The 20858-nt window shown below is 33.1% G+C and overlaps 1 protein-coding gene and 1 pseudogene across 7 annotated transcripts in view; one reads left to right on the top strand and one right to left on the bottom strand.

Annotated features, from left to right (window-relative positions):
* The window catches only part of TENT2 (terminal nucleotidyltransferase 2), a 58588-nt gene that overhangs the window by 2290 nt on the left and 35440 nt on the right, over window positions 1-20858 (bottom strand). For all 7 annotated transcript variants that reach the window (XM_067731105.1, XM_067731106.1, XM_067731099.1 and 4 more), the window contains 4 exons: window positions 18576-18619; window positions 11497-11633; window positions 3039-3130; window positions 742-821 (listed from right to left, as the gene is read on the bottom strand). In XM_067731105.1, coding sequence (XP_067587206.1) covers window positions 742-821; window positions 3039-3130; window positions 11497-11633; window positions 18576-18619 — 353 coding nt within the window. The remainder of the gene's footprint in view (window positions 1-741; window positions 822-3038; window positions 3131-11496; window positions 11634-18575; window positions 18620-20858) is intronic.
* LOC137221432 (NHP2-like protein 1 pseudogene) lies at window positions 13190-13653 on the top strand (annotated as a pseudogene).

The following is a 20858-nucleotide window of genomic DNA, read 5'->3' as shown; positions in this document are numbered from 1 at the left end:
TTTAATAATCATCAAAATAAAGTCCACTTTATGATGTCTCGGTAATGAAAAAATATGCCTCTAAAATGATCTTCACAAGTTCCTTGATCTTTTTATTCTATGAAGTATTCTCTCCTATATGTCTCATAATATTACTATACATATTTCTATCAATGTGTTTCTACTCTGTATTGTTGAATAACTTGAAGCTAGGAATCAAACCTAGCAAAATCACTGATGAAAAAATTCATACTGTGGACTAGAGAGCTAAGGAATAAACTACAGTTTACATATATATGACTTTATATATATAAAATGTGTGTGCACACAAACACATACATTTTGTTTAACTTCTCAGAATATAAACAAAGATAAAATGGAGCTCTAGTTCCTTGTTACAGGGGGTATATAGAAGAAAAATATGGAACAGACATGGCTTTCTTCTAAGGCTGTATTTCTTCCCCAATATTTTAAGGAGGGAAAGGAGTCCTTTAGGTTTTATTCATTCATTTTGAGAGCTTAATAAGCTCACTGTGAAAATGCTTATTTCCACAAAGTGAAAGCCATGTGAGTAAAAGCGGAGTCAGATCTCTCTGAAGGAGTATTTCTAAATTCAAGTAATAAATTCCCTATTGCGCCACATTAATTGCTTCACAACACAGGAACCAGAGCTGTTCTTTCCTATTACCTATATGTTTTTTTTAATTTTCAAAGCACACTAGTGCACTAATGCTTCTAGAGTTAATCTGATGCATTGTTTACCTTTAAAAATTGATCCTTGATCATGTCAAACTTCTGCTTTTCATGCACAGCTCTGGCTGTATTTGTTCCATCAAAAGGTTCTACAATGTTAAATGCACATATAAACAAGAAATTATTAAAATGAGAACTTCAGTTTTTTATTTGGTTGAATTATATGAAATTGCCAATATTTGACAGTTTCTGACCTACACAGTAGCAATTGCATGTGGTTTAGCCTAACATCAGATTTATGTGTATAATAAATAGTTTTATAATAGCTATGAGCTGTCTAACAAGGTAGATAAAATTCAAGTGAGAAGATGTCTAAAGTAAACATCTTTAAGCAAACAGCATAGGTATATTAAGTATAAATCATAAAAATAGGTAAGATTTCTGAAGAATCATAGAGTCAAGAACCTACTGTGAGGTACTTCCCTGGTGGTGCAGTGGTTAAGAATCCGCCTGCCAATGCAGGGGACACAGGTTCGAGCCCTGGTCTGGGAAGATCCCATATGCCACAGAGTAGCTAGGCCTGTGCGCCACAACTACTGAGCCTGTGCTCTAGAGCCCGCAAGCCACAACTACTGAAGCCCATGCACGTAGAGCCTGTGCTCTGCAGCAAGAGAAGCCACCACAATGAGAAGCCCATGCACTGCAACGAAGAGTAGCCCCCGCTCGTCACAACTAGAGAAAGCCCGCACACAGCAATGAAGACCCAAGGCAGCCAAAAATAAATAAATAAATAAATAAATAATAAAAACCCACTGATTTGTCTAGTAGGAGAAAGGTCAATGCCTTTGAAAGTAGAGGTTTAATACCAGGGAGGATGGAAGACAGTGCAGAGAATTATGGTGTGACTAAATGGCTTAAAAAAAATGCAATGAGAACAGTAACTTGTATTAGAAATTTGGCAGTGAAAGACAGAAAAACAGGATAGAGAAAAAAGTGGACAAGACAGGAAGAGAACAAAATAAGAGATTTTATGTATGTGTCTCCAATATTACTTTCCATGTCCCTACCCTCACCCCACTCACCCTTCACCCACAAAATAAGAGAGAAGAGTTCATATATAGAGACAAAGAAACTGATTCTATATAAGAGAATGAGGAAACTGAAGATAACAGTGAGAAAAGAAGGATAACTAAAGGCATCAGGAGTGAGATGGGAGCTGAAATAATGCCAGCAGTAGGTTAAAATTACTAGAGTTGAAGAATTTTGGCATAAAAAAGAGGAAAAAAAGTACTCAGAAAAGCCAGTAGGATCAAGTCAAGAGTACTTTTCAAGGATGAGAAGACCTATGTATGCTGTAAAGCTGAAAGAGAGAGACTAGTGAGAAAGAGAATGAAGTTGCTAGAATGAGGGGAAAGACCTCAAAAAAGGTGTGAAAGAATAGGAAATTTGATGGAGATGTTAATTTTAGATTTGTCATATAACCAGGTACGTAATTTTAAAAACTCCTTTTGCTTATTTTTTTATTGCTCAGAAAGGCTATTTCAAAAAACTTTATTGTCACAGTACTTTTCAAAATAAAATAACGCCATATGCTAAACTATCAGATCACAGTACGTAGCACTTTACAACTGTATTTAATATTCAAAAGAACCAAGTAACTAAAATAACATACACACACTGTGCAATTTAGCAAACGAAAGACCAAAGCAGGAGATTCAATTTCACATTTATAAACTCTTAATGTGTTGCATTATAATTCAAGATTAAAATACTCTAAATTTGATGTTTTCCTGCAAATGCCAAATCTCAACCCTTTATGTTACCTCAAGATTTACAAAAGTCATCAACTTGGCATCTGTGAGAACAATATTGCCTCTTGAAGTCAGTTTCCACTGACTTAAAGAAATATTCAACTACATGTAAATTAATTTTAGAGAACAGACTATCTGCAGACCATTTAATTTTTAAAGGAAAATCAATTTAATATTCATAAAAATCTAGCTTGTATTAATTATCAATATTTAAGTATAAAAGAACTAATTTTATTTCAAAGAATCATTTTCTTCTACCTGTATGTAAGTCATGAAACTAAATTTCAACCAACTACAAGCATGAGAGGTGCGTGAAGACTGCTCAAATCCTACTGACTGGAAAGATTCGACACCTAAATTCATGTTTATTATTTTACAACTAAAGAATTTTAAATTATTTTTTAATTAAAATCTTACGATTAAAAGACTTATAAACCACTTCAGAACATAAATGTATTACTTTTAGATGAAATATAAGCTGAAAGTATTCAAGTAATTCTCTCAGTACCATGATGATAGTTGGATAGGAAATAGAGAGTGTTGTGGGAAAGCTACCTTCTACACAGATGTATTTATTTCTCCACTCAATACCATCAGGCCTGGGAATGGCTTTGGCTTCACGAACTGAAATCATTTGACTGTTCCAGCTATCAAAAGAAAAACATTAATCATGTTAACTATTTTCTTAACTTCCCTTTTATTATTTTTATTATATCAGTAGTTAAGCCTACTCTGATCTTCTCATAGAACTGGAATTTGCTTCAACCCTCTGCACCTCGATCCCCATTTCCCCTTCTCTACTTCGTTTGTCTCCACAGCACTTACATTCTAACAATTTGCTTATTTATTATGTTATTGTGTGTCTCCCCTAAATAGAATGAAAGCTCCAAGATGCTGAGCTATTTGTGTATTTCACTCTTCACCTAGTTGCTTAGTATAAACTAGGTATTCAATACATATTTTTTGAATAAATGAAGTAATATGAAAAATAAAATGTAAGTAAGCAAAAAAACTATGTTCCTTGTTAACACCCCAGTAAGAATTTTTTATTTGGTAAGAGAGAGGTAATCTTCTTGTGTTGTTTTCTGGCATCATTAAATAATTTCTGTTCAGGTGCACCTCTACCGATATGATTTATAGTAGAAAAATTTTTAATTTTCCAGTAGAAGCAAGAAGATGCTGTTTTAAGAAAAGAAAAATACTCTATGAAAACATACCGTTATTGCTGTATATCAGATGTAGATGTTAACAGTGAAGTTTTATTCAAGTAAAACAATTTTATCAGCATGCTTGAAGGTAAACTGTCCCGTCTTTAGTATATCCTAACCTTACACTGTTCTTTTAAATTTATAATAATTTTGTACAAGTTCAAATTATAATAATTTTATACAAGTACAATTTTCCTTTTTTCAAAAACATTTTAAAAACACATAACCACTCAGCTTGTATTCAATAGAAAAATGAGTTTGGGGTATAGCTGATATCTTTTTTTCAGCTGTATTTAGCTTTCTCCATCATTTCAGTAGGAGAAAGACCATGGTTTGGGACATTCCAAATGCAACACTTGTCCTACTCTGTCTCTATTTATTAGAGAATCCATAAGGATATAATCGTGGGTCCAGTATGGCATTTGTTTCTGGAAAATTGACTAATTTCTATGTTAAACATGCAAGAAAATATTGCATCTTGTAAAGTTTGATAACTGAAAAGAATCCTCAAAGTATGATTTTCTATTTTTTCTTACCAAGAATACAGTTTAGAAATAGTTTGCAAAGACAGCTTTAAGTTCTTTAAAAATATATATCAGAATTTATGTTTTTTAAAAATAAGTGGGTTGTCAAAAAGAAATACTTAGGATTGGTTACAGTAAGATGTTTTAGATCCTTCATGTGCAGCAGCTCTGTTAGTTTGGACTCCAAACAGAAAAGAAGTACACTGCTCTACTGGTCCAAGTGTGTTACCAAAATTTTCTTAAAAATAACAATGTAAAGGGGAGAGTTATATAACCACATTGCTGACCCACACAAAATTACAGTAGAATTACATTTTGTGCTACTTCACTTTATACCGCATAAGACAAATTTCACTAATGAAATGAACTTTTTCCTGAGACTACTTGTTTCTAATTTCAACTTATAGGACAGTGGAATCTGCAGTAGAATTAAAATAGGAAATATTATGTTAAAAGGAGGTGGACTGATTTTTTTCTCTCAGACAAGTTTAAAATATTGAAATACTGTATCCTGCTGTTAAACTAAAACTTTTACTTTCTTAAATCAAAGGAACTCTCTTCACCACTATATTTCTATTAAATCCAATCCTGAATTTATATTACATGCCAGTATTTGATTCTAAACTGGATCACAGAAACATATGTGACACAACCATATTCACTTTTTCATCACTAATCAGATAGTGTTTAATCTTCAACCTATAAACAACCCAAACAATTCAGTTATTTAAATGACTGTATCATTTGAAGTACTTCATAGAGGAATTAAAAAAGAATATTTGAACCACTACTATTTGGACTGATTCAATCTACTGCATTTTTGAAGAACTTTCAAATATTTGAAATTATTAAATATTTCAAATCATAAACATGATACATAACTTATATACTACTTTTAATCTTAGAGGTGAATTTAAATGTAGAATTCAAATGGTAATTTAGAAATATTTTCCCTATACATTTCCTTCTTTAAAACAGGCTCTAAACTAAGCCTTTTATCATACCATATTTCTCTACCATAATTTGCTTGCCATGTGAAAATCTGTCATTGTCACGCAATAATTAAAGTATAAAATAAGATACAATCTATAAAAGAGGGATGTTTCAGAAAAGACTAGAACAACAGATATGGGGCTTAATCTAAAACAGATCTGATAATGTATGATAATCTTTTGAATATAAAACAGATTTCTGACTATATTGGTAAGATGCTTTTTTTCTTCAGTAATGATAATGAGCTGGTACTCATTTATTCTCTTCTAGCCATTCTTTTTGTGACAAACAAAGTATTTTGAGACAATTGATTAAATTGGAAATGCAGACTTCAACAACATTACAAAGAAAAATTTAAGTCTAATATAGACAAAATTATGTGTCCGATACCACATGACTGCATATATGCTAAGACTAGTCAAAGTAAGTGAAAAAATTGTATATTTTTATTCTATTACTAAGGGTTGGGAAGCAAATAATCAAACAAACAAACACTTTGTTAGGGATTTCAAATCTTGTAAACAGAGAAAAAGCTTGACTCTAATCCTGGAGTTTTGTTTTGTTTTGACTGGCTCCTCTTCTGCCTGACCCTTTAAATGCTGGTGTCTATCAGGACTTTGTCTTTTTCAATCTTTTTCAAATGCTAGAGCACCCATCCGGGCTTCAGTACTCTGATGTTTCTTTCCCAAATCTTCTTCTCCAGCTACTAAGCCCCACGACAAAATGTACAAGTACCTATTGGAAACTGCCACCTAGATGTCATGTAGGCAACACTGTGCCCATTTTCAAGACTGAATTTAATATGTCCTGTCCATGGTCAATTATTAAAATCACTCCCTTGCATATCTCTCAACTCTCTTACCTGCTCTTGCTGCACTGAACTTACTTGGCTGATACAACTATAATTAAATCTTTGTTTACTCCAATCCTTTCCCAAGCAGCTAAACAGCGCTGGAGAAAAAATGCAACCATATTGACCTTTCCGTTTATGATCACTTTAAATTCATGATGACTTAGCTCAAAATGATCCTAAATGCCACTACCCACCAATCATACTATATTTCCATAGTTAATTCACTCCTTTACTCTTCTACGTGACAATTCATACCTTCTCCTCACTTCTCAAATCTACTCCCTCACAATCCTTCCTGGCTGATGTCCATGCTTCATTTCACTAAAAAAACTAAAACAATCAAAAGATAGTTTCCTCTAGCTCCCACCACATCAACCTGCATTTGTCTGTATCTATATATTCTTTTTTTCCTCATTATTATTAATTAATTGTCAGCGCTTCTATTCCACTGGTGCTCTAGATTCCAATCCTTCTCTACTCAAACAAGTAGACTGTTCAACAATTTACTACAATTTTTCTGGTATCATCAATTTTGCCATAAAGATGGCAAAATTTCTTTCTAAAAACAAAATCTCAACCCTGCTTAATCCTCCAATTTCTACCCCACTTTTTCTGCTCCCTTTACAAGTATGTAAATTTCCCTAGAGAGTTAGCTACACTACCTAAATCCTCCCCTCCTTTTCTCTCTTTAGCTCACACCAATGACACTTTTTTTTTTTTTTTAATAGGGAAGAAGTGGATTTATTTAGAAAGAAACACACTGCACAGAGAGAGTGTGGGCCATCTCAGAAGGCGAGACCAGCCTTGGGAGAAACACACTCCACAGAGTATGGGCCATCTCAGAAGGTGAGAAAGGCCCCAATGACGCTTTTTATCCACTGCTCCTGTCAAGGGTCCAGTAGCCTCCACATGGACGGATGCTTCAATGGTCAGTTTTTAGTTCTCATCTTGTACTTGATCTATCAAAAAATGTGACGCACATAATCACTCCCTCCTCCTCAAAACGTTTTTCCCCGTTGGATTCCAAGACACCACATTCTATTGGCTTTCCTCCTTTCTCAATGATTCTTCCTTTTTTGATTACTATATATTAGTTCCTTCTCATACCTAATCTATTTTTATTTCATCTCTGTATTGACATTTTTCAAAGGGAAAAATGAAAAGCATAAAACTTAAAAGCAGTGCAACAGTGGTTAATATTTTGCCACATTTGCTTGTGTATATGTGTATGTTTTGAACTGACCCTTTTGTTTAAGCTGCAGACAGAGTGAAACTTCATTTCTTTATCCTTTGGCATATATCTAAGAATAAGGCTATTCTCCTTTGTAATACCAACAGCATCAAGAAATTAATGTAACTCAAATGCCTTTTATAATTTTTCCACCCTCTCTACAATCAGATTGTAATCCAGGTTCATCCACTGTATTTGATTGTTCCATCTCTTTAATCTGGAAATGTCCCCTCCACTTTTTTTTTTTTTAAGATATTGACTTTTTGAGAGACTAGGCCAATTGTTTCACAGAATATCTACATTCTGAATTTGTCTTTCTCTCTTCACTGTCATTTAAAACACTCTTGTATCTTCTGTATTTCCTGTACCCCTCTTAACACTGGAGTATCTAAGGGTTTAGTCTTTGGACTAAACCTTTTCTATCTATATTCCCTTGGTTTTCTCAAAAAGTTTCCTAGCATTAAATACCATCTACCTGCTGACAACTCCCAAATATAAAGCTCTAACTGTGACCTCGCTCCTGAACTCTAGAGTTGTATATCCAACTCTACTCAGTATCTCTACTTGAATATTTTGTGGGTATCTCAACCTTAAAATGTTCAAAATCAGTAATGTTCCTTCCTTGTCTTCCGCATCACACCTAATGGCAACTCCACCTTTGCAGTTGCTCAGGCCAAAATCTTAGAAGCCATTCTTGGCTCCTCGCTTTCTCTTAGGTCACATCTAATCTATGGCAAATCAAAATGTAAGTGGAATCTGACCAGTTCTCATCCACTTCCACTGCAACCACCTTTACCCAAGCTACATGACTTCTCTTAGATTACTACAACACCTTTCTAAACAGTCTCCTTGCTTCTGCCTTCGGCTCCCCCTTCAGTCTATTCTTATCCACCAACCAGGATGAGCATGTTATAAACTAAATCAGATCACGCAATTTCTCTACTGAAATCCCTCCAGTGGTTTCCCATTTTACCCAAAGGAAAAGCCAAAGTCATCAAAATTAACCACAAGACCCTACATGACATGGACTTCCTTAACTCTCTGACATCATTGACTTCTACACTCTCTTCCAGTCACACTGGCCTCTTTGCTGTTCCTTGAACATGTTAGGCAAACCTCCACCTCAGGGTCTTTGCAGTTGTTTTTCCTTCTGTTTGGAAAGCTCTTCTCCCACATAGACACATAACTCACACTTTCCTCTCCGTTGGGTCTTTATTTCAAAGGTCACCTTTTCGGTGAGACTGTCTTACCACGCTAGGTATTAAACGGCAATACAGGTATTAAAATTGCAACAACTACACACACCAGAATATCCTTTCTTGCTTTTGCTTTATTTTTCTCTACTTACCACCATCTAACATACTGTACATTTGTTTACTGTCTATCTCTCCATACTACAAGATAAGCTCCATAAAGACACTTTTGTTAACTGCTATATCCCCAGTGCATAGAAAATAGCTTGGTATAGAGTAGGCACTCAATGATTTACTGATGAAATAAAATGAGGAAAAAATAGTAAGAAAGGAGATAGAAAAATTGTTCTTTGTATTTCCGTTTTCAAAAAATGTATGTATTTAAGTATATAGGTATGTATTTTTAATCCAACATATAAACTAGCAGTAATGACATGTGATTGGGCATCCAGAAAATAAAGAGAATTATAAAACAGATACCTTATAAGGTTCCTAGAATCTCCAGTAGCTATGAGTCTGTAAGATATTTAGAATTTAAAATTTTCTTTTCTTTTTTGTTGTTTTGCTAAGTTACAAAGTGATTAAATTCTGACTGTATGTTTTTCTAGACTCCTGAACCACCTGATCCTTTTTTTTCCTATTGTGTCAGTTCCTCATTCCTAGGTACATTTCTAGAAAGCTGGCTTCATTTTAAGAATTTTCAGCAGCAAGGTTTAAGGAGAAAGCTGCGAGTGAAGTAGGTAAGAAAATCTTTTTAATGGTAATTTTAAATGGCCATATAAAATTTCTGCACCATTCATACCAGGTACTCAAGCATCCTTTCACAGGCACTTAATTCTTTGTCTTCAAGTAAAGGGAATTTTTTAATAGTATCTCAAAGTTCAGAAAACATCCTTACAAATGCTTCTAATGGCTGCCAGAATTCTTCTGCACAGCACCTAGTTCATTACCATGACTACACTCTTGGCTATGCTCCCTACAGTCAAATTTCTGAAAATATCTGGTATGAAACAACAATGCACTATATGATGAAACAGTAGGTGAAGATGTCACCTAACTCATGTAGCATCATAACAAGTGCGTCCAAAAGTTCAAAACCTCTTAGCCAGATTCATTTGGCACAGCAAGCTAGTTTCTGTTAATACTAAACTAACATACAAACCTGCACATCTACCATTTTGTTTCAGTCCAACAAAGCAGATGATTTTCAAAGTATTTCTCTAGATGCTCTAATCCTAAACTCTACATGGCAGAAAAATATCTTTCTTCTATGAACTTGCCCCAATATCTAATTTACATGACACAACAGATGATGCCAATACAGTCTAACAACTAAGAATGTGGTTTTAGTCACCTGAATTTGAATCCCAGTTCTCTAGCTATCTAACTGTATCGTTACGGGCAAGTTTCAAGTTCACAAATTCCCGAAGTTTGAAAGGGGTTATTGTGAGGATTAAATGAGATAATACATGGGATTCACTCGGCATACTGCAGGACACTAGGTAAACATTCACGAAACATTAGCTATTATCATTGCAACATCTTAAAAAATCTTAACTCTAGAATAACCTTTATATTCTCTTATGTCCCATGTCTCATACAGTCTTAAATCTTTCCTCATCTTTATACAGATGAAAGCTCCTTCCTTTTTATCTTTGTTGCCTAGACTTACATTCAGGTCCTGGTCATTTTTAACCTGGATTATTATAACTTCATTCTTCTTGAACTACTTTTCTTCAGCACTTTTCTTACTCCTTTTGTTAACCTAATTCAGTAATTTCTAAGTCACCTTGATGATCTCTGATTCATATCCATAATCTTACTTTCTGCTTCAAAATTATTTACCTATAGCAAGTATTTTTCAAGTACCACTACCTGGCATTGGGCTAGGTAATGGAGACACAACCATAAACAAAACAGGCAGTCTGATAGAAACTTTACTTGGAGAAATGTAAAGAACACTTCTTCCTTCAGGTCCTATGTTTCAAATCATCTTATATGAGTCAAGTTTCTTTAAAACTCCTGTATGATAGCAGATAATATCAACATTTCAGTAAAGTATCATAGTTAAGAGAGTGAATTTTGCAGTCAAAACTATCTGAAGTATTCCCCTTACTACCTGTGTGATCTTTGGGCCAGTTTCCTCACCTCTCTATATGCCTCACTGGTAAAATAGGCATAAAATAATACCAACTCATTTGGCTATTATGTAAACTAATGACATAATACATATAATCTGCTTAGAACAGTTCTTCCCACCAAGTAATAGCAATTTATTAGGCTTACTATTATTGTTCCCCTCTCCAAACCTCTTCAAACTGGCACCCTATGGTCACTGTACCCTCCTCCTCTAATTGTACAACTTCTAAGTTCTCTCATTCATTCTCTCCTTCAAGCTTTTCCAAATTGATCAGAAGAGCTGCAAACAACCCCTAATCCCATTCTATCTGGACTAAAAACTCCTGTAAGAACTTTCAGTTATGGCCAGCCTGACTACACACTTTACTGTTTCATGTTTATGTATCACCCTCACCAAAAAAAAAAAAAAAAAAAAAAAAAGGAAAAGGAGTAGTCCTTGATTTGTATATCATACAAACACAACTATTTATTCAGATATCAAGTATTAAGTAGAACTTTTTCCAAGTTGTTTTAGCTGTGTTTTTTATTACAAATTTTAAGTTCCGGGAAAACAGATGTTCCATACTATACAGCACCTACACAGGACCAACACAAACATTTATTCAGGCCCTACAGTGGAAAGAGGTGGCTAAATATAAAATGGGATCACTACTGAAATCAACTAAAACTGGGCTTATTGAACTATAATTTTTTTTATTAGCTAGAAACAGGAAAGCTATTTAGTTTCTAATTAATTATTAGATATTAAATTTTATAAACTACACATTTTTGGAGTAGTTTACAACACTGAAATTGATAAATACAGTTTATGACCCAATTTGTAGCATTCACTTATTTACAAACGAATAAACACAATTTGAAATTTCACTTACTCAAATTCTGTAGCATAATATTTAAGAAAGCCCAGTAAGAGGTCCCCAAGATTTGATTCATTCTTTGAGAGGTAAGGAGGAACATTACACGGAGCTTGATGTACAAGGTGCAGCTGTATAGCAGGACTAAAAGATTCCTATCAAAAAGAAAAAGGGAAAAATGTGAGGCCATTTAAAAACACACCAAAAAACTTTATAAATCCTAACATAAGGCTGTCTGAAGAAGAGAGAATTTTCTTTATGTTGGCAATTTGGAAATCTGAAGATTTTCTTCCAGTAACGGTTTCACCAATGTTTGGAATAGGCCAGAAAGGACCTGAAAAACTAAGATATTCTAACCCTGACTGAGGTATATCACTCAGTTAACCAAATGAATTCCTATGGTAGCAAAAGATTTTCTAATTCATAAATAAAACCTTACTGTACATACCAAGATTCCAACCAATAATATTTAGATTTCTTTATAAATGTATATCCTTCTTAATTATTTCTATAAAGAGCAGTTGTACTTTCTGAAGTGTATCAAGGACAAGATGAGAGCTTTCTCCAACTGTCACTTAAAATTTCTCTCAAAGGTCATATAAGTAATTTTAATACATAAACAGTACTTACGCTGATTTTAAGATTTTTTGAAATTTTATTTCATTTTGTATTTTGTATCTTAGAGGGAACAGAAATAATGATGTTCAACATGAATTGAACTTGCAAAGACAAAGAAGGCAGGGAAAAGAAGAAAGATAGGAAACATACCAGCAAGCAATATTCAGCAATTTACTTTTAGCACAATATGCATAAAGGAGGATATCATCTGCTTGCAATCCAGGCCCAAACAAGATACTTATTAGAAAGAATACTAATGAGTACTTATTATTTTTGCCTATGGTATGCCATTCATTTTCATATCTGATCTTTCCTCTATTATTTCCTCTATTATTGCAAGTTATGGCTCTAAAATAAACTAAATGAACTATAGAAATTCTCAAATAATACATATCCATTACATTAGAAAATACTCTTTCTCAGGTAATTTTCACAGTGCCCTCAAGAAAGGTTTTCTATATTCCCCTTTGCCATCAGAAAAGAAAGATTTAAAAAACAAACAAAAAAACCCAATTGGTTAAGACAGCAGAATGACAACTACACTTAAGGTTCTCAACTACCCAACAGATCAACTTTGGGTTTATAGATATTAATTCAATTAGTAATATCTGAATAACTCCAATATTTAAAAAAATAGAGGGTCCCCAAATAACTAAGTGGTAATACCGAGAAATAGGGTAGTGCATCTATTTAATGATAGTCCTCAAAAAACATCAGTAAAAACAAAGAGCAAGAAAATAAAAATATATTCTCTCCCTGCCCCATTACCTATAATTCTATCAACAATTTTTAACTACCAAGAAGTGATTACCTTTCTGTCAGAAGAAAAATTCTACTCCAACCACAACTCACAAAGTTGGCATTCCTAAATGTGGGGCTTCCCTTACACTTCTAACAGATTTATTATTACGTTATATGACTCAAGTAGACATCTTATTTGTCTCTAGGACTAGGGGGACTAGGAGAGAAGCACTAATTTGTAATAAAGAGTAAAGGCAGAAGGAAGAGCAGGTTTCTTACTTGTCTTGCTCTTACTTGTTAAGTGTAAAATTGGACTTAGGATAACATTATTTAAAACTGTAAAACTGGCTCCAGCTCTGACATCGCCTGTGCTCCTTGAGGAGTGACGATACCATGGAACCGGAGCCATGACTGAGGCTGATGTAAATCTGAAAGCCTACCCTCTTGCAGATGCCGACCTCACCAAGAAACTATTGGACCTCGTTCAGCAGTCATGTAACTACAAGCAGCTTCACGAAGAAGCCAATGAGGCCACCAAAACCCTCAAGAGAGCCATCTCTGAGTTCATCGTGATGGCTGCAGACACCGAGCCCCTGGAGATCATCCTGCACCTCCCACTGCTGTGTGAGGACAAGAATGTGCCCTACGTGTTTGTGCGCTCCAAGCAGGCCCTGGGGCAAGCCTGTGGGGTCTCCAGGCTGTCATCGCCTGTTCTGTCACCATCAAAGAAGGCTCACAACTGAAGCAGCAGACCCAGTCCATCCAGCAGTCCACTGAAAGGTTCTTAGTCTAAACAGGTGGCCTCTGCCACACTCCCTGCTGACTCCTACTGCAGGGGTTATGTATCATTTGTCTGTTAGCATATAGTATTTTGAGCTACCTTCTATTGTTATAAAATATTATAGTGCTCAAAAAAAAAAAAACTATAAAATTTAATATTCTCTAGGGAATTAAACAAAAAAGGTATAAGTTCAAATGACAGGGAAAAGAAAAGTGGGTCACTGTTTAATAGTTTCTGCTCTGAAAGCTTCTTATTTTGATTTCTAGCACCTAGCACAATAAGCATTCAAGTTATGAAATGATGCTGAGACAAAGCAGCCATTTTCTTACCTGAAGTTTAAAACTGTTTGAACCCCCTTTAACATTTTTATTTTGTTCAATAATTTAAAGAAACATATCAGTAATTGTGAGATTAAAACTATAGAGTTGTGAGACCTACTATATTAAAATGCTGAAGGACCCTGAACCAACAGTTTGGCCAGTGTTCTCTTAGCTTCACTGTTCTTTTTCAAGGTCATATATAAAAAGGGCCATGTCATACCTATTGAGGGAGAACTGAAGGAGAAATCCAAGCAAACAAACAAACAAACAAAAAATAGGATCCAACTAAAAGAAGCTACAAGTAAATAGGGATTCTATTTAACCTTAAGTAATCCCCATTTTTGGTAATCATTCATATTACAGAAAGATTTTCTGCTTTAAGAAAAATTTCATTGAAGAATTTTTTTAAAAGGAGCTCCCCAACTGCATTTATGTATTGAAGAACAATATATGTTACTACAGATAGGATGAGGGCACGTAAGCAGCAATCCAAAAGCCAAAGAAATAAAAGCAGCCTTTAAAATTATAATCTAAATCCAGAGAAAAACAATTTAACCAATACAATATAACATCTATTTCTTAAAGCATTTTTTCCTTTGGATTACTGATATTTACTGTTTTTTTTTAACTTAGGGAAGATATATCTATTATTTTTTAAGGTTATATCTTATTTTGGGCTTCTGATATCCAGATATGTAATAACTAAATCCTGAAAACATTTTCCAAATGATATTTAAATGCTGAAGACACATATCTTCCATTTTCTCTTCACAATGCCAAGTTAAGAAAAATTTAAATAAGTAATCTCTTGAAAAACATTTGAAAAGTCTCACTGTTTTTGCCCATATAATTGCCTAGCAAAACACCTTTTGCCAGATTCCATGATCTTTTGAGGCTGTGTCATCATATCTTACTTTACCTTCAAAGTTTGAAAATTTGGATAATTAAACACTTTCTGGACTAAATTAGACTGGCTGAACTTTTACTTGGTAACTGTTCTTTAAAATGATGTATAGCTTAAATGAAAGATGACTGTTTTCCATTTCTAGGCAAAGAAATTTAAGTTGCACAATTTTCTAACAATATGAATTTTTAAAGCCTAGAAACGTTGAGGAAGATCTCAAAGAAAAGGATAACTGATATGGAGCATTTAAGTGGAGTTTTACCTATATAGAGAAAGAACTAAATGATACATTGAAGTTCTACCAAGACTTCTTAATTTTATGCAGATCACCACTAATCTAGTGATGTACATTAAAGACTGATCATTAAATTGCCTTTAAACTATATCTGATATGAATGAGATCTTTAAAGTTTTGAAAGGAATGTAAGTATTTAACACAAAGTAGAAGTACTATTATGAAGTGGTTAAGAGCATGAGCTCTGGAGTCAGACCTAGGTTTGCAACCTTGTTCTTCTACAGCTATGTGAACTTAACCAAGTTATCTAGCTTTCCAAAGGTTAAGCTCCTTCATCCATAATATAAAGAAAGTAACAGTATTCATAGGGTTGTTATACAAATTAAATGATACAATGTATGGAAAGCATAGTAGCAATATTATCTATTTATTAATTATTTAGTATATGCGAGGCATGATGATTATTTTAACTATACATTTACAACACAGTATGTGGTTACCTCCTGCAACTTTCAATGCATTATTGTGGAATTATCTTTGGCTTCTGAGAATAGGAAGATACCACTAGGGAAGGAAACAAATATAAGTTGTCTTGATAAATCTACCTAGCATAAATCTAAGTGAATCTCATAATATGCTTGCATTAAAATAAAGATCCCTTCATACACCTAATCTGAGTTTATATATTTAAACCTTCTCAACTTCATTTCTTTAACTCAACAGTAAACACTCTGTCCTCTATTATTTATGTTGCTTTTTCAGTCAATAGTTAAGTAGTAATAATCAATAATGCTATATATCATGATATAGTTGATAAAGATGTTTATAATCTTTCATCTTTTCCTTTCATAATTTAATAACAACTGAATTGCAACACCATACCAATTTTTTAATTGAAAGTTTGTTACTGTAAAGTTTTAAATCATTCTCAAACTTTTTTATCAAGCTGAAATTTTGTCATATCAGCTTTTCTTAAAGGTATATAAATATATCTGTATAGGAACAATCAGATATATACAAATAAAATGTAGTAAGCAATGCAAATTAGATGAAATGGTATCTTAGTGACTACTACTATCATTTTGCCTTTCCATAGGCAGCACAGTCTAATGGAAAAAATACCAGTTGCTGCATCCATAAGTTGTGACTAAACAGCCTGGATCAATCATGTAATCTTTCTAACATTCAACTGTGAAACAAGGGGAGTACTTAGAAGTTTATTTGCTTAGGATTGAAGATACTGTATATAAAACTTATATGTGCTGATATAAAATAGATACTAAATAAATGATAGTTACTGTTAGTAATAAGAAACAAGCTAATTTGCTTGTTCCATCAGATGGCCCACTGAAAAAAGCGCTCCACTGATCAGTTTACAGGTTTCATACAAAACAAAAAAACCTGCTAAGAAGGGGTATTAAGTCCTTATCCATGTAAGTATCAATCTTATAGTAAAGATAATGTGGTTTAAATATTTATGACAATGTAAGCACACATGAAAGCAAATTAAGATATTCTTAAGTCTAGTGGGGCTTGCTATTAGTACTTTTTAAAGCCTTGGGGCTGGGCAGGTATTAAATCTATTTCCTGGTTACAGGTGTAGAAATAAGATTATTAGCAAAACAGGGTGGAGAATATAGGCTTAGAGGTAGTACATGTGAACAGAAATCAGGACCCTGTCATGGGAGAAAGCTAGGTGATTAGAAAAATGAAACACAGAAGTAAAAATGAGGTTCTTCAAACTAGAATATACTAGTAAGAATCTATCTTATAAAAGTAATACCTCTGTCTCCCAGCATAGTGCTATTAAACTGAAATTTCATCAGTATTTTACATTAGTAAAGAGAGTTCCAAGTAGTACATGGTTTTAAGTGAGATCTCTGTAGAAGCATCTTTTCAATACACAATAATAGATTCTTTAAAGGGTAAATTTAACTTAGATCCTTTGTATGTTGAAAAATATATGCAGCTCTTTCTACACTGAAACTTAGGTCTTAAAGAAAAATAAAGTTGAGACAATGCAATGAAATAGTAAACACCCAGTCATTATCTTTGACCATTCAGTATGAGCTAAAGAATAAAAACTGTAGAGGGAGGAAAACATTCAAGAATAGGCCCAAAAGTTCATGTTATTTTCATTTCTATACTTTCTGATGCTTTCATTTACCATAATCCTTAAAAAAGCATAAATACTTATACATAGCTATACTGTAAACTCATTATAATAGTTCTTCACAGCAGCAATTTGTTTTTAAAAGGAGGAAGATAAGATAGCCAGATTCCAAAAGGTTCTTGTGTTAAACAGTCTCTTCTAGTAGATGACACCACAAACTGGGAGGCCCCCACTACAGCAAGACTCTATTTACAGTGAACCCTTTATTATCCAGTACCTCATATGTGTGCATTATAAGAATAACTGATGTTCAAAAACAAGAACATCAGTTCTCAATCATCAAAGATTAAATTACATTTAATTTAGGTTCCAGGTCAATATATTTATTATATTTTGTCTGATACATATAAAATAAATAAGTTCTTTGAAAACTGATCACTCAAGATGGATGTTATGTTTTCCTTTGTAATATGATTATTTAGTAAGTTTAGAAAACACCTCTTCTTATAAGTTTATGAACTAACAGGTAAAAAATTATGTGGTTTCAGAAGGTTGGTCAAACATTCTAAACAAGCTGCCTAAATATTATTTCCAAAAAAAACCAGGAACAAGAATGACTATGGAAGAAAACAGAAATGGTAAGACTATAAACAAAGAAATAGCAAATTCTGGAGAAAAGAACACAAAAACTAGAAAAGAAACAAAAATACTCATATAGATTATGAATAAGTACATTACCTAGGTTTCTCTAAACTCAAACTGAGCACATACTAAACTTTTTCTAGTAGGCACACTTCATTTCTTGAGTGTTTCCAATTAACTTCACCAGGATTCTTAATAGTGTACATACAAGGACAGTGTACTAATGTTACCTCTTAGAATATTACTTGGTAAGATCAAATGAAAGATAAAAAGATTACCCAATTGTTCATCATCTTAATTTTTTTCCCTGATTTCAAATTATACATATGTTAGGCTATAAAACTTCTGAGTTACTAACTAAAGATATGTTCTAAACATGAAAAAAAGTAGCAAGAAAAAACTGGTAGCATGAAAAAAACTGGTATGAGTCCAAATGGGCCTTCACCAACTAAGTATATTTAATTCCCATTAGTGATAATCATGAGCATCACACAAAAAGTTCCACCATTAACATGAATGACAAGATTGTCTGCCAATAACCAAATAAAATAGCAGAGTCTTCTGAAAAATTATATGAAACATTTTTGCATTCTAGTGGCCAATGCCTCAGTCTATGTAGAAAATGTTATCATATATTTAGAAGGTAATTAATACTACTTTTATATTCACGTTAATACTGCACATAATAGTTCCACATATACTTGTCATAACATGTATTGTAATAATTTATAAGGAACACTTACTGGGTAAATTTTTTGGATGGATGGAAGGATGGGTTCAGGTAGGGCTATAAAAAGAAAAAGTTTAAAGCTTCCGTGATTCACGTAATTCATTTTACAAAGCAATAATTTGTCAGCTACACCCCAGGTATGAGACTATATGGGTTTACGCTAAAATTCAACAGCTTTCATATACTTTGTGAAATTAATTCTGATCCCTAAAAATTTAAATTCAAAATATATCTAAGTAGACAATTTAAGGTCTGTTAATAAATTACATATATTTCTATGTAAACCAATGTTCCTTACATGGTTTTAGAATAATAGGTCATCAATAAATGGACACACATCATTTGGTCCAACATCAGACACACACACAAAATAAGCAAGACAATTGTTGTGCTACAGATATTAAAAAGACATTGTTAACATGGATGTAGCTATCAAAACAAAAATTTTTTAAGTACAATCCAATGGCACTATATCATAAGAATAACAGCTCTATCATAATTGTCCCTTTATTATTTAATTTCTTCTAACAATAATACCAAAATTGAGATAGTTTTGGGAAATTGATCTATTGGGAAAAAAACTGAAAAGATCTTCAACTTCATTAATACATTTTTAAAAAGAAAACCTCAGCAAAGGTTAGAAATCTAAATCAGGAGATTTGTACCAATCTGCTATATAATAAATAAAATTTCATACAAAAGAATCATTATCGTCATATGTCTCTGCATTTAACTGCCATTCTGCACCCTTCAACAGCTTTACCCAAATCCAACCTCATTAAATGTGCTAACTGTAATCTCACATCATTAGAATGTAGATGGAATAACATGAAAGGCAGAGTGTTTAATATTCACAATATAAGAAGTAACTGTAAAATATAGTATCTTGAATATGGTAAGATACAAATAATACATTTTCAAGATTTCTTTAAGATTAAAGACCAAATATAGTACTGCATGATAAACTATGTATTTAAGAATTAGAAATAATTACATATACAGTTGACGCTTGAACAATACAGGGGTTAAGGGTGCCAACCCCTGTGCAGTCCAAAATCTGCATATAACTTTATAGTTGGCCCTCCATATCTGAGGTTTCAAATCTACAGATTCAACCAGCTGCAGATCATGTAGTAAGTACTGCAATACATATATACCGAAAAAAATCTGTATATAAGTAGACCCGCACAGTTCAAACCTGGGTTGTTCAAGGGTCAACTGTAATTAAATAAATTCAGTAACAAAGAATCATTACTTGACTTTTAATTTGCTATTTAGCAAAAAAATTTTTTAATGACTCCTGGAATACATTAATGAACACATAATCAACCATTATGACCAATTTACATGGTTTCCAACTATGATTATAAATGTATAAATTTCTACCACATAGTACAAAGTAGGATGCTTTATTTAAATATCTATTCATCATGCTTTATTCCCAAGTTGAAAACTGGAAACTGTAATAAAATAAAATTCCATGATAGTATGGAACGTTCACAGTGTATGACTAAAAATATTAGGGGAAAAAACTCACTCATTACTTACCAGAATCACTCTCAGGAAGTAAGGATACATATTTTTTTCCCCAAAGACATTCAAATGCTAAAATTCTAGAAGACCCTACAAATAAACTCAAGCCCCAGTCACTTAATTCTAAAAGTCTCTATATTTGTATAACATTTTTAATGGCTTTTTAATAATTTTCATTATAATATAGAAGTCAAATTGGAAACTCTTATTAGAAATTAGTTTAAGTTTTAAATCTAAAAACCTGAGTTCTATTCCCATGTAACACTGCTAGTAAAATAAAATTATAACTTAAAAAAGGATGAAGAAAAGACTGTAGAAAATTAGGAAAAAAATAGTATCTCGTTCTAGTTATCTCATAACTAGAATGCTAGGAGAGAAAAATAAACACAAACCACTGGTATAGGGTCTTTCAGTAGATAAAGAGCTTTTAGAACTAAGCAATTTGGAAGCTTTTGGGGGCAAGGTTATCATTCAAAAAATCCCCTGCCTTACAACCTTAAAGATTTAAAAACACTCGTCATTAGAGAAGCAGTTAGTGTACCCTGGCAATTATTTATCAATGTTATCCTGATAGTAACCTCAAAACATTTAGTAGGTTTTCAAATGTTTACTTTATTCCAAACCAACATACACTCTGAAAGAATCTCTCTGTAACAACATCTATTTTAATTTCAAAATTCTGGACTTCAATCTTTTACTTTTCTCTCTCAAAAGCAAAATAAGACAAAAGTTTATTATTGCAGGATATGATCAATAGATAATG

The sequence above is a fragment of the Pseudorca crassidens genome, chromosome 3 (assembly GCF_039906515.1).
Source record: "Pseudorca crassidens isolate mPseCra1 chromosome 3, mPseCra1.hap1, whole genome shotgun sequence".
Classification (NCBI taxonomy): Eukaryota; Metazoa; Chordata; class Mammalia; order Artiodactyla; family Delphinidae; genus Pseudorca; species Pseudorca crassidens.
The sequence above is the reverse complement of the archived record's forward strand: the minus strand, read 5'-3'. Positions and strand labels throughout refer to the sequence as shown.